Raw genomic sequence first — 21,528 nt, forward strand, 5'->3', positions numbered from 1 at the left:
AGAAACTTTATCACTGAAAATTGTCCTTAACCTTCCTTTAACATATCTGCAGCACTGTCATGGCTTAGTCTTAATAAGAATCTAAGAATATCCAGTAATATTTTAAAATCAAGCCTATTCATTATATGTCTTGACAAATGCATAGATTTTTTTTTATCACAACCTTATCTTGGAGCACAAATTTGGGCAGTTGTGACCATCCAGAGCATTTATTAATTGTTGCGAGTGACAGCCTTTTGCGATGTATTTTGTAATGTTCCACTGGAGCCCAACAGCAGAGAAGGGAGACGATTTACTGCCGAGAACTCCACAATCTGCACAGCATCGTAAGCACATTTCTTCTCGTTTATCTCGGGAGTTTTTTCCGGAGCAGATTTTAGATACAGGGCATGGTTGCGCTCCCTCGGTGCCGTCGGAGGCACCACTGTGAGACTGGGACGCCTCCCTCGGAGAGCCACAGACTTGCGCCCGCCCTTCCGGAGAAGCGGACGAGACTGCCCCGGCGGCCTGACGGCTTTTCCCTCACTCGGTGGAGGCGCCGCGTAACGGCCGCCGGCGCGCGCGCCGGTGGTGGGGGGGAGGGGCGCGCTTTTTCAGCAGTGTGGCAGCGGCGGCGCGCCACGGCCGTCGGCGGCGCGGCGGCTGCTTTACGGCACGCGCGGCGGGCTGGGCGGCCGCGCTTTGCGGCTGCGTGGCGGTGGGCGGGGAAGATGTCTGAGCGGGGAGAGGCGCCGGCGGCCGCGGCGTCGGCGGGAGCGGGCGGCGAGATGCCGGCCAAGAAGCAGAAGCTGAGCAGCGACGAGAACAGCAACCCCGGGGACCTGTCCGGCGACGAGAACGTGAGGCCGGGCGGTGGCCGAGGCGGTCGGCGGCGGCGGCGGGAGCGCTGAGGCGGCGGCGGGGCCTCGCGGTGGCGGGAGCGCGGAGGCGGCGGCGGCGCGGCCGCGCAGCCCCGCTCTAAGGGCGGCTCAGCTCCCTCGGCTGCCCCGAGCCCGAGGGGCCCGCCGAGAGGAACCCCCGGCGGCCCAGGCCCCCGGCGAGGAAACCGGCTCGCTGGAGGGAGGCCGCGGTGGGCGAGGCCGGCGTGGGGCTGAGTGAGAGGCGCCCGCTTTTCCTCCACGTGGGTGGGGACGACAGGGAGTTTGAGGCCCCAGCTGTAAGCGTTTTGTGGCGCCTGCTGCTGCCCCGAGGCTGTTTTAAAACGTCAAGATTTCCTCCCCACCGCCAAAAAAAAAAAAAAAAAAAAAATTCTTCTGTCTTGCAGTTTTGTGTTGTGTGTCTGCACCGTCATGTTGTAGAGTAATGTGTTCAGCGTAAATTCATGTGTGCAGCCCTTTGGTGAATGAAGAATAGGAGATAATGTTTTTAAGCTTTTGTCAGCAGAAGAAAGCTGCAGGGGATGAGGACTGTAATCACTAATTTGAGCTAAAATCTAATGTTCAGAACAAAGGTAACACGACTGATATAGAATAGCTTAATATCGGAAAGATAAACTTTAAATGATTGCTAGATTTCTCAGATAATGTAGTTGCTGGAGAAAGAGCTGTTATTCTGGTTTCAGCTTTATGCAATGCTTTTTTTCTTTTTCCAGTTAGAGCACTTGTCCAGAAAGTGAGGGATCTGGACCCTGCTCCCCCATAACCTGCAGAAGTGCTACCTGTGAGGGATACACAGGTCTGAGGTACTCTGTACCCCTGCTACAGAATCTTTTACTGCACAGCAGTGCTCAGCAGCCAGTCCTACAGGCAGTGCGTTTGTGAATGAGTGTAATTGTGGATGTGAGCATAATTCAGAGGCAGGGCATTTGGGTTTGCTTTGGTGTCTGCTGCAGGTTAGCAGTGACCTAGGGATATGGGCTTTTTGGTTACTGAAGATATGACCCACCTCAAAAGTGAAAGGTCTGTGTTTCCCAGAGCTTGTTACTGAGCTCTGCTATTCCTGTAAGGCCTAGATTCTGCTTACAACTTAGCCTGACAGTATTGATTTGGAGAAAGTGTTTATGCTCTGCAGGTATACTGGGTGCAAATCTGTTGGTTATGTTGTGATTGTATGGTACCCTATACTGATATATAGGGACTTTTATTTAGTCTGCTAGCTATGCTCTGCCAATTAAATAGTCGTCTTATATCAACAATATTTTACTAGCCCAGAGAAAGCTTCCGTCTTCTGAAGTGTTACGACTTTTTACCAGTGAGTATACTTGGGAGAGTAGAATTTGGGGTGCTCTCAAATTTGGTAGGAGAAGACACTGGAAAACATAGAAACTGCGAAGCTCAGATAAGTGTATTTAGATGAGGGTTGACTCTTTAGGGATGAAGAGTGAAGGGAATGATGCCAGCTTTGGGCAATTCACTTATAGCCTTATGTGTGCTCTTTCCTCCTTTTCTTTGCTCTCGGATGTCCTGATTGTCAAAGTTGTTGGGCAACTGAAGACCATCACATCTGTCCTTCTCCCTGTTTGCCATGATACAGATATGCAGCTGGGAGAAAACGTAAATGTTTGGTGGGAACTGTTGTATTAATATTTATAATTGATCTTATATTTCTAATGGAGTTTCTGGTGCAACTTCACATTATGCTTTATCTCTTCCGGTGACAGGCTGTAGTACACTTTCGTCTCCCTTAGTTCAGATCTAGTAATCACATGGCTTAGGATGTGTGGTTTTTACCCTACTGCTCTGGTGGAAAAATAAACAAACTCACTTGTTAGAAAAGTGTCATTAGTTCAACAGGCTGAACTTACTCATACAGAACTACAGGGTTGCGAGTTACAATGCAGATGAAGTTGAAGTGAGCAGTGATGGGTGAGGAAGAGAAGGGGAAAGTCTTTTTCACTGGTGTCCTGCAGTTAGACTGCAGTTGAAATTGTAGCTTCTGTTAACTGTCCAAAGTTGATCTAAAACCACTCAGTGATTGAATTGGTTGTTTTGCCCCTCTGTTTCTTTACATCTCCCCTCCTTTTCCTTGTTTCTGGCTGTTAATGGTTGGAGGGCAAGTTGAATTGGCTTGCTAATCAGACAGGAAACTAATTTTATTTATTTTATTTTTTTAATTGCCTTTTAGTCAAATTGGGTATCAATAGGAAAGAGCAGGAGGGGAGAGTGGGGCTTCCTCTTCTGGTGGCAGTGCTGACTTACCGCAGAGCTCAGTGTGTGACGCTGCTGAAGGGATACAGAAGTCTCCCAGAATGGTTAGATTCTTGACATGACTAACCATAATGTTTTTACATAAACAGTCTCTTCATTCCATATACTTCAGAAATGCTCATTTCATCTACGTCAAAGATGTCTTCCAGGGAAAGCAACTACTTTATTTTTAGATACTTTCTTAAGAACAGCTTCCTATATTCTGAAGAAACTTCACTAGTTCACAGTTCACATACGTGCTTCTTGGACCGACCCTTTTGTGACTCATGTTCTGGTTCTAGCGAGGAATGGTATTTTGTTAATATGTTTATTTACATGAATCTAAATAAACCCAAGTCTTAGGAGATCTTCTGCCCTTATGAGGGAGAAGGAAAAGTGAAAAAGCCAAGTCCTGTAATGTTACTTGAATTTGTACATCGGTTAATGATATCTATATTACATTCTGTATAATTTGAACACTTTCAGGATGATGCTGTTAGTATTGAAAGCGGTACTAATACTGAACGCCCTGACACCCCAACAAATACTCCTAATGCACCAGGAAGAAAAAGCTGGGGAAAAGGAAAGTGGAAGTCAAAGAAGTGCAAATATTCCTTCAAATGTGTAAATAGCTTAAAGGTATGTATATGTAAACTTAAACACGGGAAACTGGATACCATTTGTCCCCAGTGATGTTAATGTTGATTATGAAACAGTGTCAAGACTGATATTTTAAAATATCTTTATATAATTATGTTCCATGCTCATCTGAAGAAAGTACCTTGCTTGTTTTGAATAAACAAAGTTAAAGAATACTGAGAAATAGAAATCAGTAAAAAGTGATGTAATTGACCTGATTTTTGCAGAGCTTTACAAAGCTATACATGATATTTTATAATTATGTATTTGGCACTGCAGTTACTTGAAATAATGAAACAAATTGAAATAAAAATAGCCTGTGACAGCTTGATGCAGAGCACTGGCCTAATACAGACTTCAGACGTTTTCTACCAGTTGAAATGTATTTAAAAATAAAGACCCTTAAACCTTGGAGTAACTTTTTCCTCGCGCTTACTGGAACAAGTACTTTATGTCATCTAGCAATTAACATAAATGCTGTATGGTGTAATCGGTTTAACTTACCAAAATGTGATCCTGTGTTTACACCTGATCTAAGTTGCACATATTCTCACGTAATACCTGGTGGTATTGAGGGATGTGGCCCCGTTACCTTTATCCCGTTCTTGTGTTCTGGGGTGGGTTTTTTTGTTTTTGTTTTTTTTTGTTGTTGTTGTTTTTTTTTCTTCCTTTCTGCACTGGTCATGGAGAACTAAATGAGTTGGTTTCAGTTTGATTTCCTTGCATTAGCAAGATGTTGTTCTTTCATTCTCTGGTCTTGTGTGGGAGATACTCACATGTAAAAAGATGTAACTATGCCATCTATTGCAATCTTTGTAAAAACTTCTAATAGGAAACATTAAGTCTGGAACAAGATGGGAGCTTTGTTAAACTTTATATATAGCTAACAAGAGGGTGCACGCGGTTCTATCATGGGTATTTCCTGCAGAGTTACTTTAAGAGATTTCGTCATTCTCCCTAACTTAACTCTTGAGCTGTGCTGATGTTGCTGTTCCTCAACTTATGCCTCAGGCTACTTCACTGAAATCACAAGGTAGCTGAGCAGAAGGGGATGAGAGATCTGGAGCATGGAAACCTCCTAAAGTAGCTTTGCCACTGGAGAAATTACGATACGAAGTTATACTGTCAAAAGTGTCTGGAAAGTAGGTTGATCTCTGTGCCTTTTTTTTGATGTCTTTCAATGCGGAGGAGGAAGGGAAGTTCTTTCATTTTCATGTAGGTAGACAGTTGCTCCTGTTATTCGCGTGAATCGCCCCCACAGACAGTGTGCTTTTTGTGGTGTCATGTCATGCTTCTAACACAGGCGTAGGCCTCTCTGTACCCAAACATTCAGCAGCTTATGAGTTTCACTACCCACATTCAATTTCTATCAGCAAACCAACTATCCTTAAATGGTTAATACTCTTCTGGAAAAACAGAAGACACCTATGCCCCAACTTTAACAAGGCCCCGCTGTAGGACGACCCAAAGGACCACCTTCTGGAGTTAATTTTCTCTAATTTTCTTTTTCCTGTTCTTTCATACTGATTTTGTAGATACTATGGAGATGAACTGTAACAACTGAATGTTGTAAAGGGGTTGGGAAAGACATTTGTGACTCTGGATGTCACATCTTGTGTCACACAGTTTATATTATCCTTGAGCTATGCAGTAAAGTGTATATTAAAATTAATGAAAAATCAACACAATTTAAAGGTGTGGAAATTTATTCTTTAAGGATGTTTGGATTCTATTTTCGCTTTCTAGCTTTTTTCCCTCCTCCCCCCCCCTTTTTTTGTTTCCTTAAGGAGAAAATAGTAAAAAGAAGTATGTCTGTTATTGACTGCTTTGAATGTTAAATGGTTATGATTCAGTCTGAAAAATGCAGTGCTTGCTAAATACGTTTTTTTTTTTTTTTTTTTTTAATACTATTGCGGAAGTTACTTTAGCTGAAATGTAAGTACCAGGAAAACAAACAAACAACCCCATTGCAAATAATAGGAGATCAAAAACTGCTTTATTATTGCCGTTTACAGTACTAAAATACTGTCGTATGAACTGAAGAGTAATCATCTTTACTTTTCATGGGCTGAATAGAAAGCTAGTTTATAAATGAGCATATACAGCTAACTGAAGCACATGCTCACATACGTCTATATATGTTCTACTTAAAGATCTTCCAACAAAGAACAACTGTGTGTATTCCACTTTGATACGTTCTCTTTAAAATAACGCCATTATTTGCCCCGCACTTTGCTTTTGTTTAGGGTCTGGCTCAGTAGCTGTTTGCGGTCAGATTTCTCAGCTTCTACTAACTGTCCACTGAGCGGGGAATCAGTAGCAGACCACAAGCGAGGAAGGTTCTAGCTTGTTGCCATGAAAAAAAGAAGTAATTGTGATGGCTTGCTTCCACTGCAAGTACTGGAAATGTGCATATAGTCAGTTAGTGCCTTGTTAGCAGAGAGAGTAACAAATTATTAAGATCTGGTCAGGTAGTTGTGATTATCTTCTTGCTGCCATAGTATTCATATAACTGCTTCCACCTTGAAAACAGGTCTATTCTTACTCTGCCGGAACCTGAGATGGAGTTCAGCAAGTATAGGCAAAACTATCTCTTATATATTTGCCCTAAGAGTGCTACTGTAAAAATTATAGGTCTGTCGCTCCTCTGTCTCCTTCTTACTTGAGGCACTTGAGCACTTTGGGTGTTGTGCCTTTTATTTATGCTGATGTGAAGGTGGCATTTCACATTTCTCCTCTTCTTAGATAGTGTTTGGGTTATACTATTCTTTTATGCAAATCAGTGATCAGATTTGCAAGACAGATCTGATATTACAGGATAACCGTAATGTGCGCACCTAACAGCATAGTATTTTTAAAACCTGCTTCATTATTTAGCAATTGGAACAAAGATTAGGCTGGACAAGTATTATCAGAAGTGCTTACATGCTGCCTCTTACCAGTGAGGGTGATGGTAGCTTAAACTAGGTAAGCAAAACTTCTTCTGATACGCTAGTGGCATCCTGCAAAAGCCTCCGTCTCTCTCCTTCATCCCGTACAGAACAGAAAAACTATACTGTGTATAATCAGGCTCTTGGGATGTTGTAGCACATTAGATTACTTATACCATCCACACTACATTCCTAATACAAAGACATTTGTCCTAGAAAGTGATTTTTCTAGGGAAATAGGTTATGTCTTTGAAAAGACTTAGTACTTTAGGAATTTATTCAAATACAGAAATAATATACTTCTTTATTGTACATCTCTGCTTATCTCATATCATCCTAGACTGGGTTCCATATAGAAAATTAACTTGTTGCAGCTTGTCCTAGAAAAATAACCCATACTGGAGGTGGGGGAGAAATCTTAGATGCAAAGCTTTTTCTTCCTTCTGTTCGTATGTCTCATCTCACAAAACTAGTTGGGAACAGGGCACATGAGTGAGAACAAGATTATTCTTGAAAAACAGGTGCTCCTGTGGTAGACAAACTGCTGCTGTATCTCTAATAAAACTGCATGAATCCATGGATTTTGCATGTGTGTTGCCTTTTTATAGCTGATCAAATGCCCTCTTTATTCACCAGAATGAACTTGCATACAAACATTCAGAAACGCCTCATTATTAGTAGAATACTTTTTTTTTATGTTAATCACCCATTTCTTATTTAACCTCTCAGTCACACTCTCCAAGGAAGACTTAAATACACTCAAGAAAAGCCTGCAAAATAAAATTCAAAAGTGTATTGAACTGTCATACACAAGTTCGTGATTTTGAGATTTTATGGCATACAATTTTGTCATTGTTCATCTCTATTAAACTGTAATTCCATACAAGTGCTGAATACTTCCTTATTTTCGTCTGTCACACAATGTCTAATGATTTTACTACCTTCTTGTTTGATAATATCCCTTTTCTCCCTTCACACAAACCAGCCAGTTCGTGTTTTGATGGATAATACTTTTAGTTAAACTTGGAAAAATTCTTATTAATCTATATTGAACTTTGACTTCTATTTCAGAAATACAGGAGGGCCTTTTCTCCGAAAGATTTCTTTCTTCTACTTTCTAGCTTTTTTTTAGCTTTACTTCTGGAAGTAGTAACATGTGATGCTTTTCTCAGTAAATACTGGCTCTTTCAAATCCGTCCAGACTTCCTTGCTTTTTTAGTAGGTTTCTTTTGAATGGTGTTGGACTTTTTTCTCTCCTCAGATTTATCTTATGGTTCTTGGATAGGCCAGAGCTACCAAGGCTAATGATTCTGGTTGTTTCTGAAGAACTATAATTTGAAGAGTGTTCAGTAGCTGTCATGAGACACTTCCTGCATGCTTGTCCCAGACAATCCCCTGTGGGGAGGCACTTTAATGAACATTACTCTTACTGAAAACATCCTGCCAAGGCAGGCCAAAATACTGTTATCAATTATTAAAAAGCACTGCCCTGTTCATCACAATTTATAAATATAGCTGCTTTTTTTTTTTTTTTTTTTTTTTTTTTTTTTTTCCTTCCTTTAAACTGATGTGAGCTGTATAAAAAAAAATGCTAGGCACTTATCTGGAAACTTTTTTGAAGGAGATCTGAAAACACTTTGTAGATAAGAATTTTGCAGACGTGCTGGAATTAGTTCGATGTAACCCTTCTCCACTCTTACACTAGTATAATTCTTCTCCATCCATACAGCCTCACTGAGGAGACTTGTTAATCTTCCCATAGTTGTAATTATAACAATATAAAAAGTGCATAAACCTGCCTTGTTAGGCAATGTTGCTTTATCAAAGGTTTCAAAGCGAAGTAAGTGTAGAGCTACAGATATAACTCAGCAGTTCTGCCAACTTCTCGCCATAACTGTGAGACAAGAGTTCTTTTCCTTCACTTTTTAAAAGTTTGACAAATAAAGTATTCCTTTAATTTCCTTTAAGAAACCCAAGATAAAATGTGATGTTGCAAAACTGCACTTTTCTATCTAAAACTGCTCTTTCACTACCTGAAATTATACTGGATGTGAACTTAGTAGTTTGAAGAGGAAAACATACTAATTAAGCTGTTAACCTCCACAGCTCAATTTCACATATATATGTCTATGGGTTTCATATTTTTAATCTTACTTTACAGGAGGACCATGGTCAGCCGTTGTTTGGAGTCCAGTTTAACTGGCACAGTAAAGAGGGAGATCCTCTTGTTTTTGCCACTGTAGGCAGCAACAGAGTGAGTAATCTTTTGGTTTTAGCCATAAGCTCTCCCCTAGTGGTTTTATTTGCATTCTTTTTTCCAGCCAGTTGTTTTACCTGTGTTTGATAGTGACACAATACAGAAAGCTTTCATGGGAAAAGCTTCACATAGAAAACTTTGTTTCTGAGGTATGCAATGTCTGTTACCTGGGAGAGGTGAAACTACTTGATTGTTGTATCATGTCATGCTTTAGCTATTTGGGAATTAGCCTGTATGGTAATTAAAATTACATCCATAGGGTAAGGGAGACAGGTGCATAAATATGTATTCTCACTAAAATTCCTCTTCTTAGGTGTTACTATTTCCAAAAGATTATATGCTCTAAAATTGGATGGGAAGTGGCAATGATGCCAGTGAGCTTGACAACTAAATTGATGGCCTGATTGAGGTGAATTTATAGGTTCTTCCTGAACAAGGATCTACGTCATTTCAGTTGCAAAAATAACTCCTGAAGTGCACTCTATATATATAATTGTGAATAAACAAGAAGCCTTCAATTTCCAGGTTAGTTCCACCTGGCAGTTACCAAAAGTGCTAACCTAGGATTATACCAGATATCAACGGTTTATTAAAAGACCAAAATCCGAATAGAGATGGCTACAATAATTAGTAGTTTTAGGAGCTAGAACTAGAACTTTATAGAGACAATTCAATTAGTAACTCAAAATACCTGGGAAGCACACTAACAAGTCCTAGCGTGATGCTTTACTGAAGTAACTGTGAGTATTCTTTTATTGAACCACTTCCCTGTGATGCAGACAAACAGATAATGGATGAGATCTAAACCATAAAAACATAGTACCTCTTATCATCAGAAAGTCTATATTCAGTTGCATGTGATTTTCACTGGAAGTATCATAAGTAAGTAGTAATCTCTCTCCCTCCCCCTCTCCCTCCCTCCCCCCCCCCCCCTTTTTTCCCCAGGTTACTTTATATGAATGCCATTCCCAAGGAGAAATACGTTTGCTACAGTCCTATGTAGATGCTGATGTATCCTTTTAAATTAAAAAAAAAAAAAGAAAAGGGGGGGGGCAGAAACACTCATTTGCTGCTGCTTTATTAAAATTGAAAAGGCTTCATAAGAAACAGAATTTGAAGGTTTTGTCTGTAATTTAATACTTTACTCATATGGCACATTCCTCCAAGCCTACTACTTTTCCACATCTGAGAATTCCACCTGTTGAAGTAAGAGTAGAAATGCAGACTCATGGAACATACTATATTAAAATATTTGAAAACTGGTTTTCCATCATCTTAATCTCCCCAGTCGTAATATTTGTGCAATGTTTTATGTTAACTGTTTTACAGTATTCTCAGCTTCTCTCTGAATTGGAACTGGTATTAAAGCCTAAGAATTTCTCATACTCTGAAGTGGTAATAGCTTGTGTTGATCAGTCACAGTTCACAAGTGTTGACTTGTGAACTGTATCTTGATTTACACTTATTTTCTTCCTGGTCTTTGAATGTTACAGAGAAAGAGGTTGAGAAGTGATGCCAAAAAAAGATGTTCCATGTGTATTGTGGAACAGAAAAGAGGAAATTGGGGTATTTAGAAAAGGGGGTGGATCTAATATTTACAGGTGTATCATTAAATATTTATTTTTCTATTATGGTCCTATTACAGAGCCCTGGGTACTTTTACAAAACAGCATCAAGCTTGTTTTGTTAAAAAAAAAATGTTTAAAAAAAGCACTCCTTTTTCTTAAAAAAACAAAACAAAATTCCTGTTACTTCTGTGTTCCTTAATGTGCAGCCTTGTAGGCAGATGAAAATTTCTACACCTGTGCATGGACATATGATAGCAATACAAGCCATCCTCTTCTGGCTGTGGCAGGGTCCAGGGGTATTATTAGGATAATTAATCCTATTACAATGCAGTGCATAAAGGTGAGTGTTCAGAGCTTCAAGATACACCTTGCATTTTAGTAAGATGTGTAACACCTAAATACATGTGAACTTGAGAAATGATAACTTTGTCTCTGAATTCTATCCCAGCACTATGTAGGCCATGGAAATGCAATCAATGAACTGAAATTCCATCCAAGAGATCCGAATCTCCTTTTATCTGTAAGCAAAGGTGAGGAAAAATACCTCTTGTTTTTGTATAAATCAGAGTACTTTGGTTTGTATTTTTGATCTTGAAGGTGGCCGAAACCTCTCAAATCCAAATTGATGAATGCTACTGAACAAGTTAACCCTGAAAGTCTAGAGCAAATCTTGCTCTTAAAGGTTATATATAATACAGATGTTAAATTCATGGCCTACAGTAAAAATAACTGTAGCACAAAGGGATTGTGGGCAGTGCTGCTGAGTGTTGGGGTTGCTCTTTCCTTTCTAACAGCCATTTGGGTTATTTCTTTTCCCAATTATTGAATCATGTTGCCATCTAGTGGACATGTGTTATTGTTGCAGACAGCATTCGTCACTGGTCATGGGGAAAACTTACCCTCTTTCAGAAGGAACTCGGACTTTAAAGGGAATTTGTGTAAAAAGGGTATTAGTGAAGGGATAAGTAAGGATTTTTGTATGATGTTGTACAGTCTTGTTTGGAATGTCTAAACAATCACAACTTCGTAATCTTGACTATTTTCTTAAGTAACGGAGCACTTGATCTGTCACAAGAGCAAACCTTGAGTAATCACAGAAGAGTTGGGTCGGAAGGGACTTCTGGAGACTGTCTAGTCCAACACCCCCTGCTGCAGTAGGGACACCTAGAGCACGTTGCCTAGGACCAAGTCGGGTTGGATTTTGATTATCTCCAAGAACGGAGACTCAACAATTTCTTGGGGCAATGTTTTTCAGTGTTCAGCCACTCTCACAATGAAAAAAAAAATGTTTTCTTTTGTTCAAGAGGAGTTTCCTGTCCTTTAGTTTGTGCCTGTTGCCTCTTATCCTGTTACTGGGCATCATGGAGAAGAGTTTGGCTCCATCCTCTTTACACCCTCCCTTCAGATACTTACACACATTGACAAAGATTTGCCCTCAGTTTTCTTTTCCAGGCTGACCAGGCCCAGCTCTCAGAGCCTTTCCTCATAAGAGAGATGCTCCAGCCCCTAATCATCCTAATAGTCGTTAGCTGGACTTGCTCCCATAGCTGCATGTCTCCTCTGTATTGGGGAGCCCAGGGCTGAACACTGTACTGCAGTTGTGGCCTCACCAGGACAGAGTAGAGGGGCAGGATCACCTCCACCGACCTGCTGGCAATGCTCTTCCTAATGCTCCCCAGGATACCGTGGGCCTTCTTGGCCGCAAAGGCACATTGCTGGTTCATGGTCGACTTGTCCACCAAGACACCCAGGTCCTTCTTTACAGAACTGCTCTCCAGCTGATCAGCCCTGTGCCGGTACTGATGCATGGCGTTATTCCTCCCCTGGTGCAGGACTTTGCGCTTGCCTTTGTTGAATTTCATGAGGTTTGAGGTTTCTCTCTGCCCATCGCTCCAGGGTGTCAAGGTCCCTCTGAATGACAGCAGAGCCCTCTGGTGTATCAAGCATTCCTCCCAGTTTTGTATCCTCTGCAAACTTGTTGAGGATGCAGCTGGTCCTGTTGTCCAGGTTATTAATGAAGTTGTTAATCAGCCTTGGCCCAAATTATTGAGCTCAGGGTGACACCAGTAGTGACTGGTCTCCAGCTGGAGTAGATGCTGCTGATCACAACCCTCTAAGCTCAGCAGTTCAGACAGTTCTCAGTCCACCTTACCACTTACCTAGCCAATATTTTATCAGCTTGTCTATGAAATTAGTATCTATGAATACTAGGACTAGAAATGTTAACATAAGGGGACTTTTGACTTTGGCATTGAAGGGGACTTTTGACTTTGGCACTGAACAGCTGTTCAGTGTTACTGGTAAGGCTACACGAGTATAGCAGTTGGGAATCTGTGATTCTTAAAACTGTCTAGTTTTTGGTGTGGTTCTGTGCTGTGTGTTTGTAAGTTAGAATTTTCTGAGTTCTGCATATTTGCTAAGTTCTTTTTCTAATAGCATTTTGACATCAGCCATAGTACTAGGACTTCTAACATGCAATCTCTGGACCAGGTGCTATCTTCAAGAGGGCACAAGGCAGGAGAGTGCTGGGGTCTCAGAACTGCTTGGCTGAGAGATCAGTAGAAAGGAAGGAAAATTTGTAGGACTATGTGGCATCCCTGTTGATTTAGCTGTAATTTAGTGCAGTGTGCTTGTAGAGTTTAAATGGAAAGTGTGCTAGATGTTCCCATTTCTAAGAGCAATGAGCAATGTGCTAGAGGTCCTGCATTAGAAATTGTTAAAACTTTCTTTGAACAAGTGGATTAGTCATGTTGACTTGGAAGTATATATTGTTTACAGAAATCATTCCATTCCTGTCCCTATAGTTTATAATTCATAAAGAATAATATTTTAAAGATTAAAAAATGGAAAAATCCAAGCTTTCTGAACACTGATGTAAGAACAGCTGAAAGGAATTTAACATTTTTTTTGAAATATAAAATTGTCTTTGAGCTAAGACTGAATAAAGACATACTTGTCCAAGATCAGACTCTGCTTTTCAGGTGATATAAGACCTAAAAATATCTTTGATAGAAACTGTTCCTGGGGTGGGGGGTAGGAATGGACATGCTTTCTCAGTTACAGATTTAACTCTTAACACTATTTAGTTGTAACAGCAAATCTAGTGATGCAGTCTTCTTGTTCCTAACAATTAGATTCTACGTGGCTTTTTTGATGTTTACATGGGTATGTATAATTGAAAGTGGTGAAGCTGAAGTATATTATTCATATGTGCGTATAAAAAGCAGCATGTAATTTTATTTGTTCTTTATAGATCATGCATTGAGACTGTGGAACATCCAGACAGACACGCTGGTTGCAATATTTGGAGGAGTAGAAGGGCACAGGGATGAGGTGTTAAGTGCAGTAAGTGGAAGACTGTGGGGCAGTGATTTAGATTTACAAAGGGTAGTAAGTCCACAATATGCAACTTTTTATCCTTCTGTGCACTGTTTTTGATATGCCTAATAAAACTGAAGTGCATAAGCAATGTTTTAAGTGGATAGACAAGCGTAATTCTGAGGTGGCTTGATTGATCTGGCCACCTCAATAAACAGGACAGGAGTTCACTTTTTGTATCTGTTCCAGTAGCTAGTTGTCTCACAGTGCAGCCTAGAAGTAAATAAAATAGAGCTCAGTGGGGCTAGAAGGAGTAAAAAGTTTTCATTATGGTCCCACTTTTGAAGTTCTTGAGGTCTTACCAAGCAAAAGCAGCAAGAACAAATAAACCTTGAGAGATATAGTAGTGAAGGAAAGAAGCTTTTTCAGGTGAGCTGTGGTACTTTTCAGTAGCTATGAACATATACCCAACAAATACCAGCGAGAATAGTTAACTTCTAATATGTTCTTCTTGTTTCCATTGCTGCTGTATGACCTGAAAGATGAGGTGTATATCTATATGAAACATGATGTTGTATTCTCCTGTAGTTGTAAATAGTCATCGGCCATGTATTAGCTTTGGAATTCTGCCAAGGTTGTTCCATAAAATGAAACCAAGGGAATTTACTTAAGGGGAATACTAGCAGTAGATTCATTGTCTGTCAGTGCTGTTGAATATGCCTTTTTCCCCCCTTGTGCAAGAGTAAACAGAATTACTGTGCTTCTTTACAGTCAGCAGGATTAAGTCATTCTTAGTATTTTTCCATTTGAATTATGTAATTTTATTGTTTTCTCTACACAGAAAATGATATTTTGACCATGTTTTGCATATGTGGAAGTAAAATCTGAGTTACTATAATGCCATTTAGGCTGAGGGTGCTCAAAATTATTTCATATACATAGGATTATGATCTTCTTGGTGAAAAAATCATGTCCTGTGGGATGGATCACTCTCTGAAACTCTGGAGAATTAATTCCAAGAGAATGATAAATGCCATCAAAGAGTCTTATGAGTACAATCCAAATAAAACCAACAGGTAGGTAGTCTTCATCTTCTTGGCTGTCTTTGCAAAATATTAATTTTCTCATCAATAGTCTAGATTAAATCCTCTTGAAATAGGATTGTTCTCAGGAATTATGAGTGACCTGGAGATGGTGCTGGATACTGAATCTCTCTGGAAGAAGACTTGTCTTGTTGATGTTATGCCTTAGCAGGATTTTACTGAAGTCAAAGTCCTGACTAGAAAATGTCTGAGACCTTTATTTTTATCAATTGTAATTAAAAGCCGATATCTCATTGTGTTTCAATACATGTTAATGGCTTTTCTTCTTCCCACCTCAGAATTTCTAGGAGGGAAGCAAATCAGTGTAATGAGATACAGTAAATAATTCAGCTTTATATTCTCAAATGAACATAACTATGGGTAACTATTCCTAATTATTGTATGTTTATCTGACTTTGTAGCTGGGACAAAATGTTTACGTAATAGTAACTTTCATTTTCATGATTCTCTGATCTGACCTCAGAGACGAGTAAATTTTCAAGTAAATGTGGCAATTAGATACATGACAGATAAATCTTCCTTTATGAGATTAATCTACCTTTTAATTAACTTCTAGTTAGACTGTTGAGAGAATTTAAGACTCTGAAACACACTTGAACATGTTCAGCAGTGAGACTACCATTGAAAGTACTCTTGCTATTTTTTGGTAATGCTACCAAATGTTAAATAATGTTCCTTAGAGTGGTTTTTATATTTAACAATTCAGATGTTGCAGGAGGAGCATCAGGGAAACTGAGTTATCTTAATTAGTTCTGAGGTGTTTGCCAAGTGGAGTTGTATTCAGTATCCACTTGCTTAGCACTGTCATGTAAACTTGAGCCTTTGGGGAAAACAGCTATTTCATTAAGAATGAGGATGAAGACATGGATTGTTCCTATTCTAAACAACCGTACAAAATCTATTTTGTTATAAAATTTGCGGGGGAGCGGCAAAAGATAGTCTTGTCATTTTAACATCAAGGTATGTTAAATGTCTCTATTAAGAATTAGACTTGTTCTTCTGTGTCTCTCTGGACCTCACTTGGCACTTTTCTCCGTAGGCCTTTTATTTCTCAGAAAATTCACTTTCCTGACTTTTCTACCAGAGACATACATAGGAACTATGTTGACTGTGTGCGATGGTTGGGAGACCTAATTCTTTCCAAGGTAAGGTGGCAGCTTTTCTAGCTATGTTACTCTTGTTTGTTCTGAGGATCTTCAACAGTTTAAGTTCTATTAGAAATTCAGTGGTAGGTTAACTTACTGTGCCTAGTCAGGTGGTTTTACTGAATGTATTGTGAATTTTGTCAACTGTTGGGATATCTGGATAAGCAACTTGTATCTAAAAATCTTTACTATCTACAGCTGTAGCTCTGTTAAAGAGTACAGGGATACCAACTAAACACGGTTTGCGTGGAATGTACAATAAAAAATACGTAATACTGATCAGGCATCTTGTAACTGAGGGGAGAAATGAGGGTTCTCTGAGTGGAGTAACTTTGATCTGTGTGACAGCAATAGTAACATTTGCTTGCAGATACTGAACTGGGTAGGTGTCACTGCCTCTCTGCCAGAAATTGTTGCGTGCATGGTCCCATTGGCAGAAGGGATTGGATGAGAAATCCTCGAGTCCTAGGTTAACTTAAATTGCTCATGAAAATGTGTCAGAGTGCATCTGGTTGACTTCCTTTGAGATGGGTGAGGGAGGGCTCATGCAATCCTGTTATCTGGCAGAGCTGTGAGGGCAGCAATTTCCCAGTGACGGACAGTGACAAATTGTTGGTGATGTGGCTGTGATCTAAAGTCAGACGTGAGATTTTCAGTTTTACTTCTTTAATGTCCTTGGGGAAGCTGTGAGATGGAGTGTTTGGTTAAAATTATAGTTAGACTGAATATGCAATATAAGTTGTAAAAACAGACAATTTTCACTGTTTCCCCTCCCAGTCTTGTGAAAATGCCATTGTGTGCTGGAAACCTGGCAAAATGGAAGATGATATAGATAAAATCAAGCCCAGTGAGTCAAACGTGACCATACTTGGGAGATTTGATTATAGCCAATGTGATATATGGTACATGAGGTTTTCCATGGATTTCTGGCAAAAGGTACGTATGAGCTTTGATTTAGCTGTATTTGAAGGGGACTAGATTTTCAGCGATTCCATGTATATATGCAAGGGAAGAGTCTTTATTGCCTCCTGTGCTGAGATGTCATGCTTAAGAAGCAGAGTAATTTGGTACAAGGAGCTTTGCATGAAACTAGTGACACTCTGAATGTTTGGTTTTGGTTCTATTTGCTGGGAAAGTTCAACCACAGAATCACAGAATGGTTCAGGTTGGAAGGGCCCTCTGGAGATCATCTAGTCCAACCCCTCTGCTCAAGCAGGGTCACCTAGAGCATGTTAGACAGGGTTGCATCCAGGCAGGCTTTGACTATTTCCAGAGGAGGAGACTCCACAACCTCTCTGGGCAACCTGTGCCAGTGCTGTCACTCTCACAGTAAAAGTCTTCCTTATATTCAGGCAGAACTTCCTGTGTTTCAGTTTGTGCTAGTTGCCTTTTGTCCTGTTACTTGGCAGCACTGAAAAGAGTCCAACCCTCCAAAACATTATTTTCCAAAGATTTATTTTCCACTAAAGATTAACTTATCAAAATCTACAGATGGGTCATAAAGTAGGAAAAAGGAGGCAAATTTTGTAGTATTTCACACCTCTTCAGCAACCTTACTAAGTCATCTTCAAACATATATTCACAATTTATCAGCTACAGAGCCTTTATAAAATTCTAGCTTCGATTCTTTGAAATAATACTTCAAAACTTACATATCCTCTGCTTTCTTTCAAAGATGCTTGCTCTGGGCAATCAGGTTGGCAAACTTTATGTTTGGGATTTAGAAATAGAGGATCCTCATAAAGCCAAGTGAGTACTCAATTTTTTATTTTATTTTGAGACTACCGTGAGACAAAGCATTTTTTTTCCTTTTCCGATAACTACAGAAATTCTTGCATAGTAATAGGAACTGTCTGTTCTAGCTACTAAGCAAATAAACATTTTGAGCCCCTGAAGGTTAAACATTTATTACTTTACTATTCTATTGTTTGTTTTAAGATAGTGCCAAGAAGCCCCAGATGGGTTGGGGCCACATTGTGCTTGGCTCTCTATGTAGATAGAGTAAAAGAAAGTTTGTTCCTCTAAGAGCTTACAAACTAATTAGGTGGAGAATTTAAAAGCAATTAAGAGAAGTGCCAACTGAATGTAGCACATGAGAAAGAAGGAACAGGTGAGAGGGCTAGAGTAATGAGAGTACATAGGTTAGCTGTAAGCCTGATGTGGAGGAAGCAGTATGGCCTTACAGTTCCTCACCTGCTTGGCCAGGAGACTTACTGCATGTTTCTGTGTATTTTTAAACATATGATGTTCCTGGAAACATTACAGTCTTTAATCACACAATTATACTATTTTATTTGTAGCCAAATAATATTCAAATAAAAAAGAAATCTGTTTTGAAAATCCTAAATAAAGTGATTCAATATACTTCTGCTTAACACTTAAGTGAATATTGGATGATGAGAAAATTGGGTGGCAGCGAATGAGCAGCAAATTGCTGTTTTCCCAAATCCAGATTTGCAATACAAAATACACCTTGAAGGGTGTAATCCTGTTGCCCTTCTAATCCCACCTAACACACATATGTAAGAGTTTGGTGGAACAGCAGTACATGACATAGTAGCAAGCACAGATTGAACACTGCAGCTGAATTCATTTTCCTTTTCTTGTTTTTTTTTTGTTTTTTTTTTTTTTTATTATTATTATTATAGGTGTACAACTCTTACTCATCCTAAATGTGTTGCTGCGATTCGACAAACCAGTTTTAGCAGAGATAGTAGTATCCTTATAGCTGTGTGTGATGATGCCAGTATCTGGCGCTGGGACAGACTACGATAAGTTACTTTTTCTTATTCAAAGTAGAAAATATATTTTCAAATTATAATATAGTCTGTTAACTTGCTAGTATGGTAGATGCATTTAGCGTAGACTTTCTCTGAGGTTCAGCAGGCTGAAGCTGAACTTAGTGATGTTTACATTCTGTGTAATGTTCTGCTTGAACTCCGCTGCTTTTAATAAAAAGAAGTATTTTTGTAAAGGTTTTTTGAATCGTCAATTTTAATTATTTCCTTCAATGAGTTTTCAGTTGTGGTCTGGGAAATTAAACTGTGTACAGCTAGCACATAAATATATAGTAATATGATAGAAATTTGGTATATATATGCTTGCAGCTGTCTTCTAATATCCCTTTTTATGTTAAACAAAAACCTAATGAAGCTATTGAATATTATCCAGGGACCACACAAAGGAAATATTGCACTTAGGAATGTAGTATAAATAAATGTTAAATCACTACTAAAAAAATTTGAACTCATCCCTCTCCTTAAATTAGTTACATTGAAGTTGATTCAGTTTTAATAATTTCAGATTGGAATGTACTTCTCACTGTTTCTGTTGTTGATTAACGGAAAAATGTCACTGTTTTTCTGGGAGTTTTTTTTTCTTTGGTAGCAATCATTGCTCTACTGTTTAGATTCTGGCTGTTTAGTTACTGGGATTATTTTACATCAAAGTTAGTTATTGAAATATTTTTAAATTGCCTCTGTCAGTATTGCTGAATATCCTCACAAATGTTTTACTTGCTTCAGCAATAACAAATTCTAAAAGCAACACTGCTTCATATAGGTTTAAAATATGTACAATTACTGTTTTCTGTGTAAGTGGTCCAAGACATTGCACAAGAGCCATGAGTACTTTCAAAGAGGTGGGAGGGAAATGTTAATAACATGTACTAATACGGAACTGTTTATGCCTTTTTTTCTGCTGCCCTCCTCTTATCCTTCCCCATATCATATTAATTGAAAAGAATGTATTAGGATATTGCATAAAAACAAGCACACTATCTCTAGCAATGCACTAATGCTTTTTTTGATCAGTAGGATGAGTTAAAAAGTAGTCCTCTCTGCTACTAATTTTAAGTGCACATCTGGCTTTCCTCTCTGAGGTTACTGCTTTTGCCTGTTTGTTACAGTTCTGGGTTTTTAAGTGCTCTGTTTAGATGAACTCTACCTGTTCAGTTTGGAGTAATGACTAAGCCATTTCTAATATTTTATCTTTAGGAATCTGCAAAAAATGAGATCTAGAGCTGCCAAGTAGTTTACAACTGGTAGTGTATGACGTACAATGGAAAGCACGAGGGAGCTGAGACAGCGCCTTTGAAGTGCACAGTATCTTGGATTCTGTACACTTTCTTTTTTGCACAAGCAAAAGTTTCTGGCCTGAATGGCTGGAGGCAGAAGACTGAGCTGCCAAACTGAACGTAAATTAGCTGAAGAGAGGGAGACAGGTGAGAAGGAAGCTTGGAGGCAGTTTTTATCATCTGTTTTTTCTGAATCTACTGAACTGCTAGTACAGCATAAACTAGAACGTATGCAACAGTGATGGACCTTATGGGTACCTCATAGGGAACTGTATGGAAACTGTGGCGTTGGCAAAGTTGGAGAAGCTGTGGGGTAGGAAGGTGGCTAGGAGAACACTGGAAGAGGCAGAGGGAGGGCCCAGGCTTCCTGCAGGCTTCAAAGAAACTGCTTTGCTCAGCTGAGCAAAACCTCACTTGCAACGCTTGTGTTGGAGGATGATGTTTGTCGGAGTCTGTGAAAATACAGACTGTAATGTGTTTGGGGGTTTGTTTACTCTTTGGGATTTCAAAGGTGATCTTGGCTGAGGGCTAGTTTGAATGTTTCTTTACTATTCTAGCATATTACTTCACAGACAAGCTGTAAGCAGGGTCAGCAGCAAAAACCAGCCTTGGTGCCTCAAGGCTATGCAACAAGGGTCCCATAAAAGGCAAGGTTTTTGATTATGATCTTTGCAAGAAGATATATAAAAGGCCTTGTTTCCATTGGTAGGCGGAGACTATGTTGGCAAGGCTTACAGTGACTGTTGCCACCATGTGCTTTCTCCGATAGCTATAAAAATAAAGCTTTTGTTCTGACATAACCACAAAATTATGGAAAATTTCTTTGACACCATGTCTTCTTTGTCTTCCTATATTCTTAAGCATTTAGAAAAAGCCTGCAGTTGAGAGTGAAATGGGATAGAATAGAGGTAGGGACTTTCAGTCATGGTGATTTTCTTGGGTTATAAGTGGTGTGCCCTGAAAAGGGAGCTGCTTTGTTTCTGAGAAGAAGGAAGGGTGGTGTCTGACTGGAGACCCAACCCAGCTAGGGTCAGCTTTAACTTCTGTATTACCTTCTGAACAGTCCAATGATTCTTTACTTAAAAATGTAGAAAAACGTTCCAGCAAGTTTGCTCTGAGGAACCAGCATGGATCTGAAAGATTTAAGCTGTTAATGTGTGGGAGAACTAGCAAGTGTTAACTGGCAAATACATCGCTGAAGCAAGCCATAGGGAAGAAGAAATTCTGCTTTATGCAGTCAGCCCTACCTGCCTTTAGGATATAAAATCAAGACAATGTTGGCTGTAAACGATACCTTGAATATGTACTGCAAGGGAATAGACTTTCCTCTCTTGAGCTTTATGGGTCTGAATGTTGGAAAGTTGTGTA

The 21,528-nt window shown here is 39.5% G+C and overlaps 1 protein-coding gene across 3 annotated transcripts; it reads left to right on the top strand.

Moving 5' to 3' along the window:
• The first annotated feature begins 709 nt into the window (after positions 1-709).
• EED (embryonic ectoderm development) lies at positions 710-19,059 on the top strand. Of its 3 annotated transcripts, none has more exons than XM_062567388.1 (12): positions 710-839; positions 3,612-3,764; positions 8,856-8,948; positions 9,897-9,962; positions 10,734-10,859; positions 10,968-11,049; positions 13,773-13,864; positions 14,780-14,913; positions 15,980-16,085; positions 16,863-17,021; positions 17,761-17,834; positions 18,734-19,059. In XM_062567388.1, exons 1-12 carry the CDS (start codon positions 711-713, stop codon positions 18,858-18,860), a joined length of 1,341 nt encoding a protein of 446 aa, XP_062423372.1. In that variant the 5' UTR covers position 710; the 3' UTR covers positions 18,861-19,059. The 3 variants fall into 3 exon arrangements, with proteins under 3 accessions (XP_062423372.1, XP_062423373.1, XP_062423375.1); XM_062567389.1 differs by lacking the exon at positions 710-839 and adding an exon at positions 951-1,450; XM_062567391.1 differs by lacking the exon at positions 710-839 and adding an exon at positions 1,696-3,190.
• The last annotated feature ends 2,469 nt before the right edge of the window (positions 19,060-21,528 follow it).

Source organism: Rhea pennata, chromosome 1, assembly GCF_028389875.1.
Source record: "Rhea pennata isolate bPtePen1 chromosome 1, bPtePen1.pri, whole genome shotgun sequence".
Classification (NCBI taxonomy): domain Eukaryota; kingdom Metazoa; phylum Chordata; class Aves; order Rheiformes; family Rheidae; genus Rhea; species Rhea pennata.

Excerpts from the sequence above, each read along its gene's own strand:
- EED (XM_062567388.1), top strand. The coding sequence starts at position 711 with ATGTCTGAGCGGGGAGAGGCGCCGGCGGCCGCGGCGTCGGCGGGAGCG. Across the intron at positions 840-3,611 it reads ACCTGTCCGGCGACGAGAAC|GATGATGCTGTTAGTATTGA; the intron begins GTGAGGCCGGGC and ends GAACACTTTCAG. Across the intron at positions 16,086-16,862 it reads GAGACCTAATTCTTTCCAAG|TCTTGTGAAAATGCCATTGT; the intron begins GTAAGGTGGCAG and ends TTCCCCTCCCAG.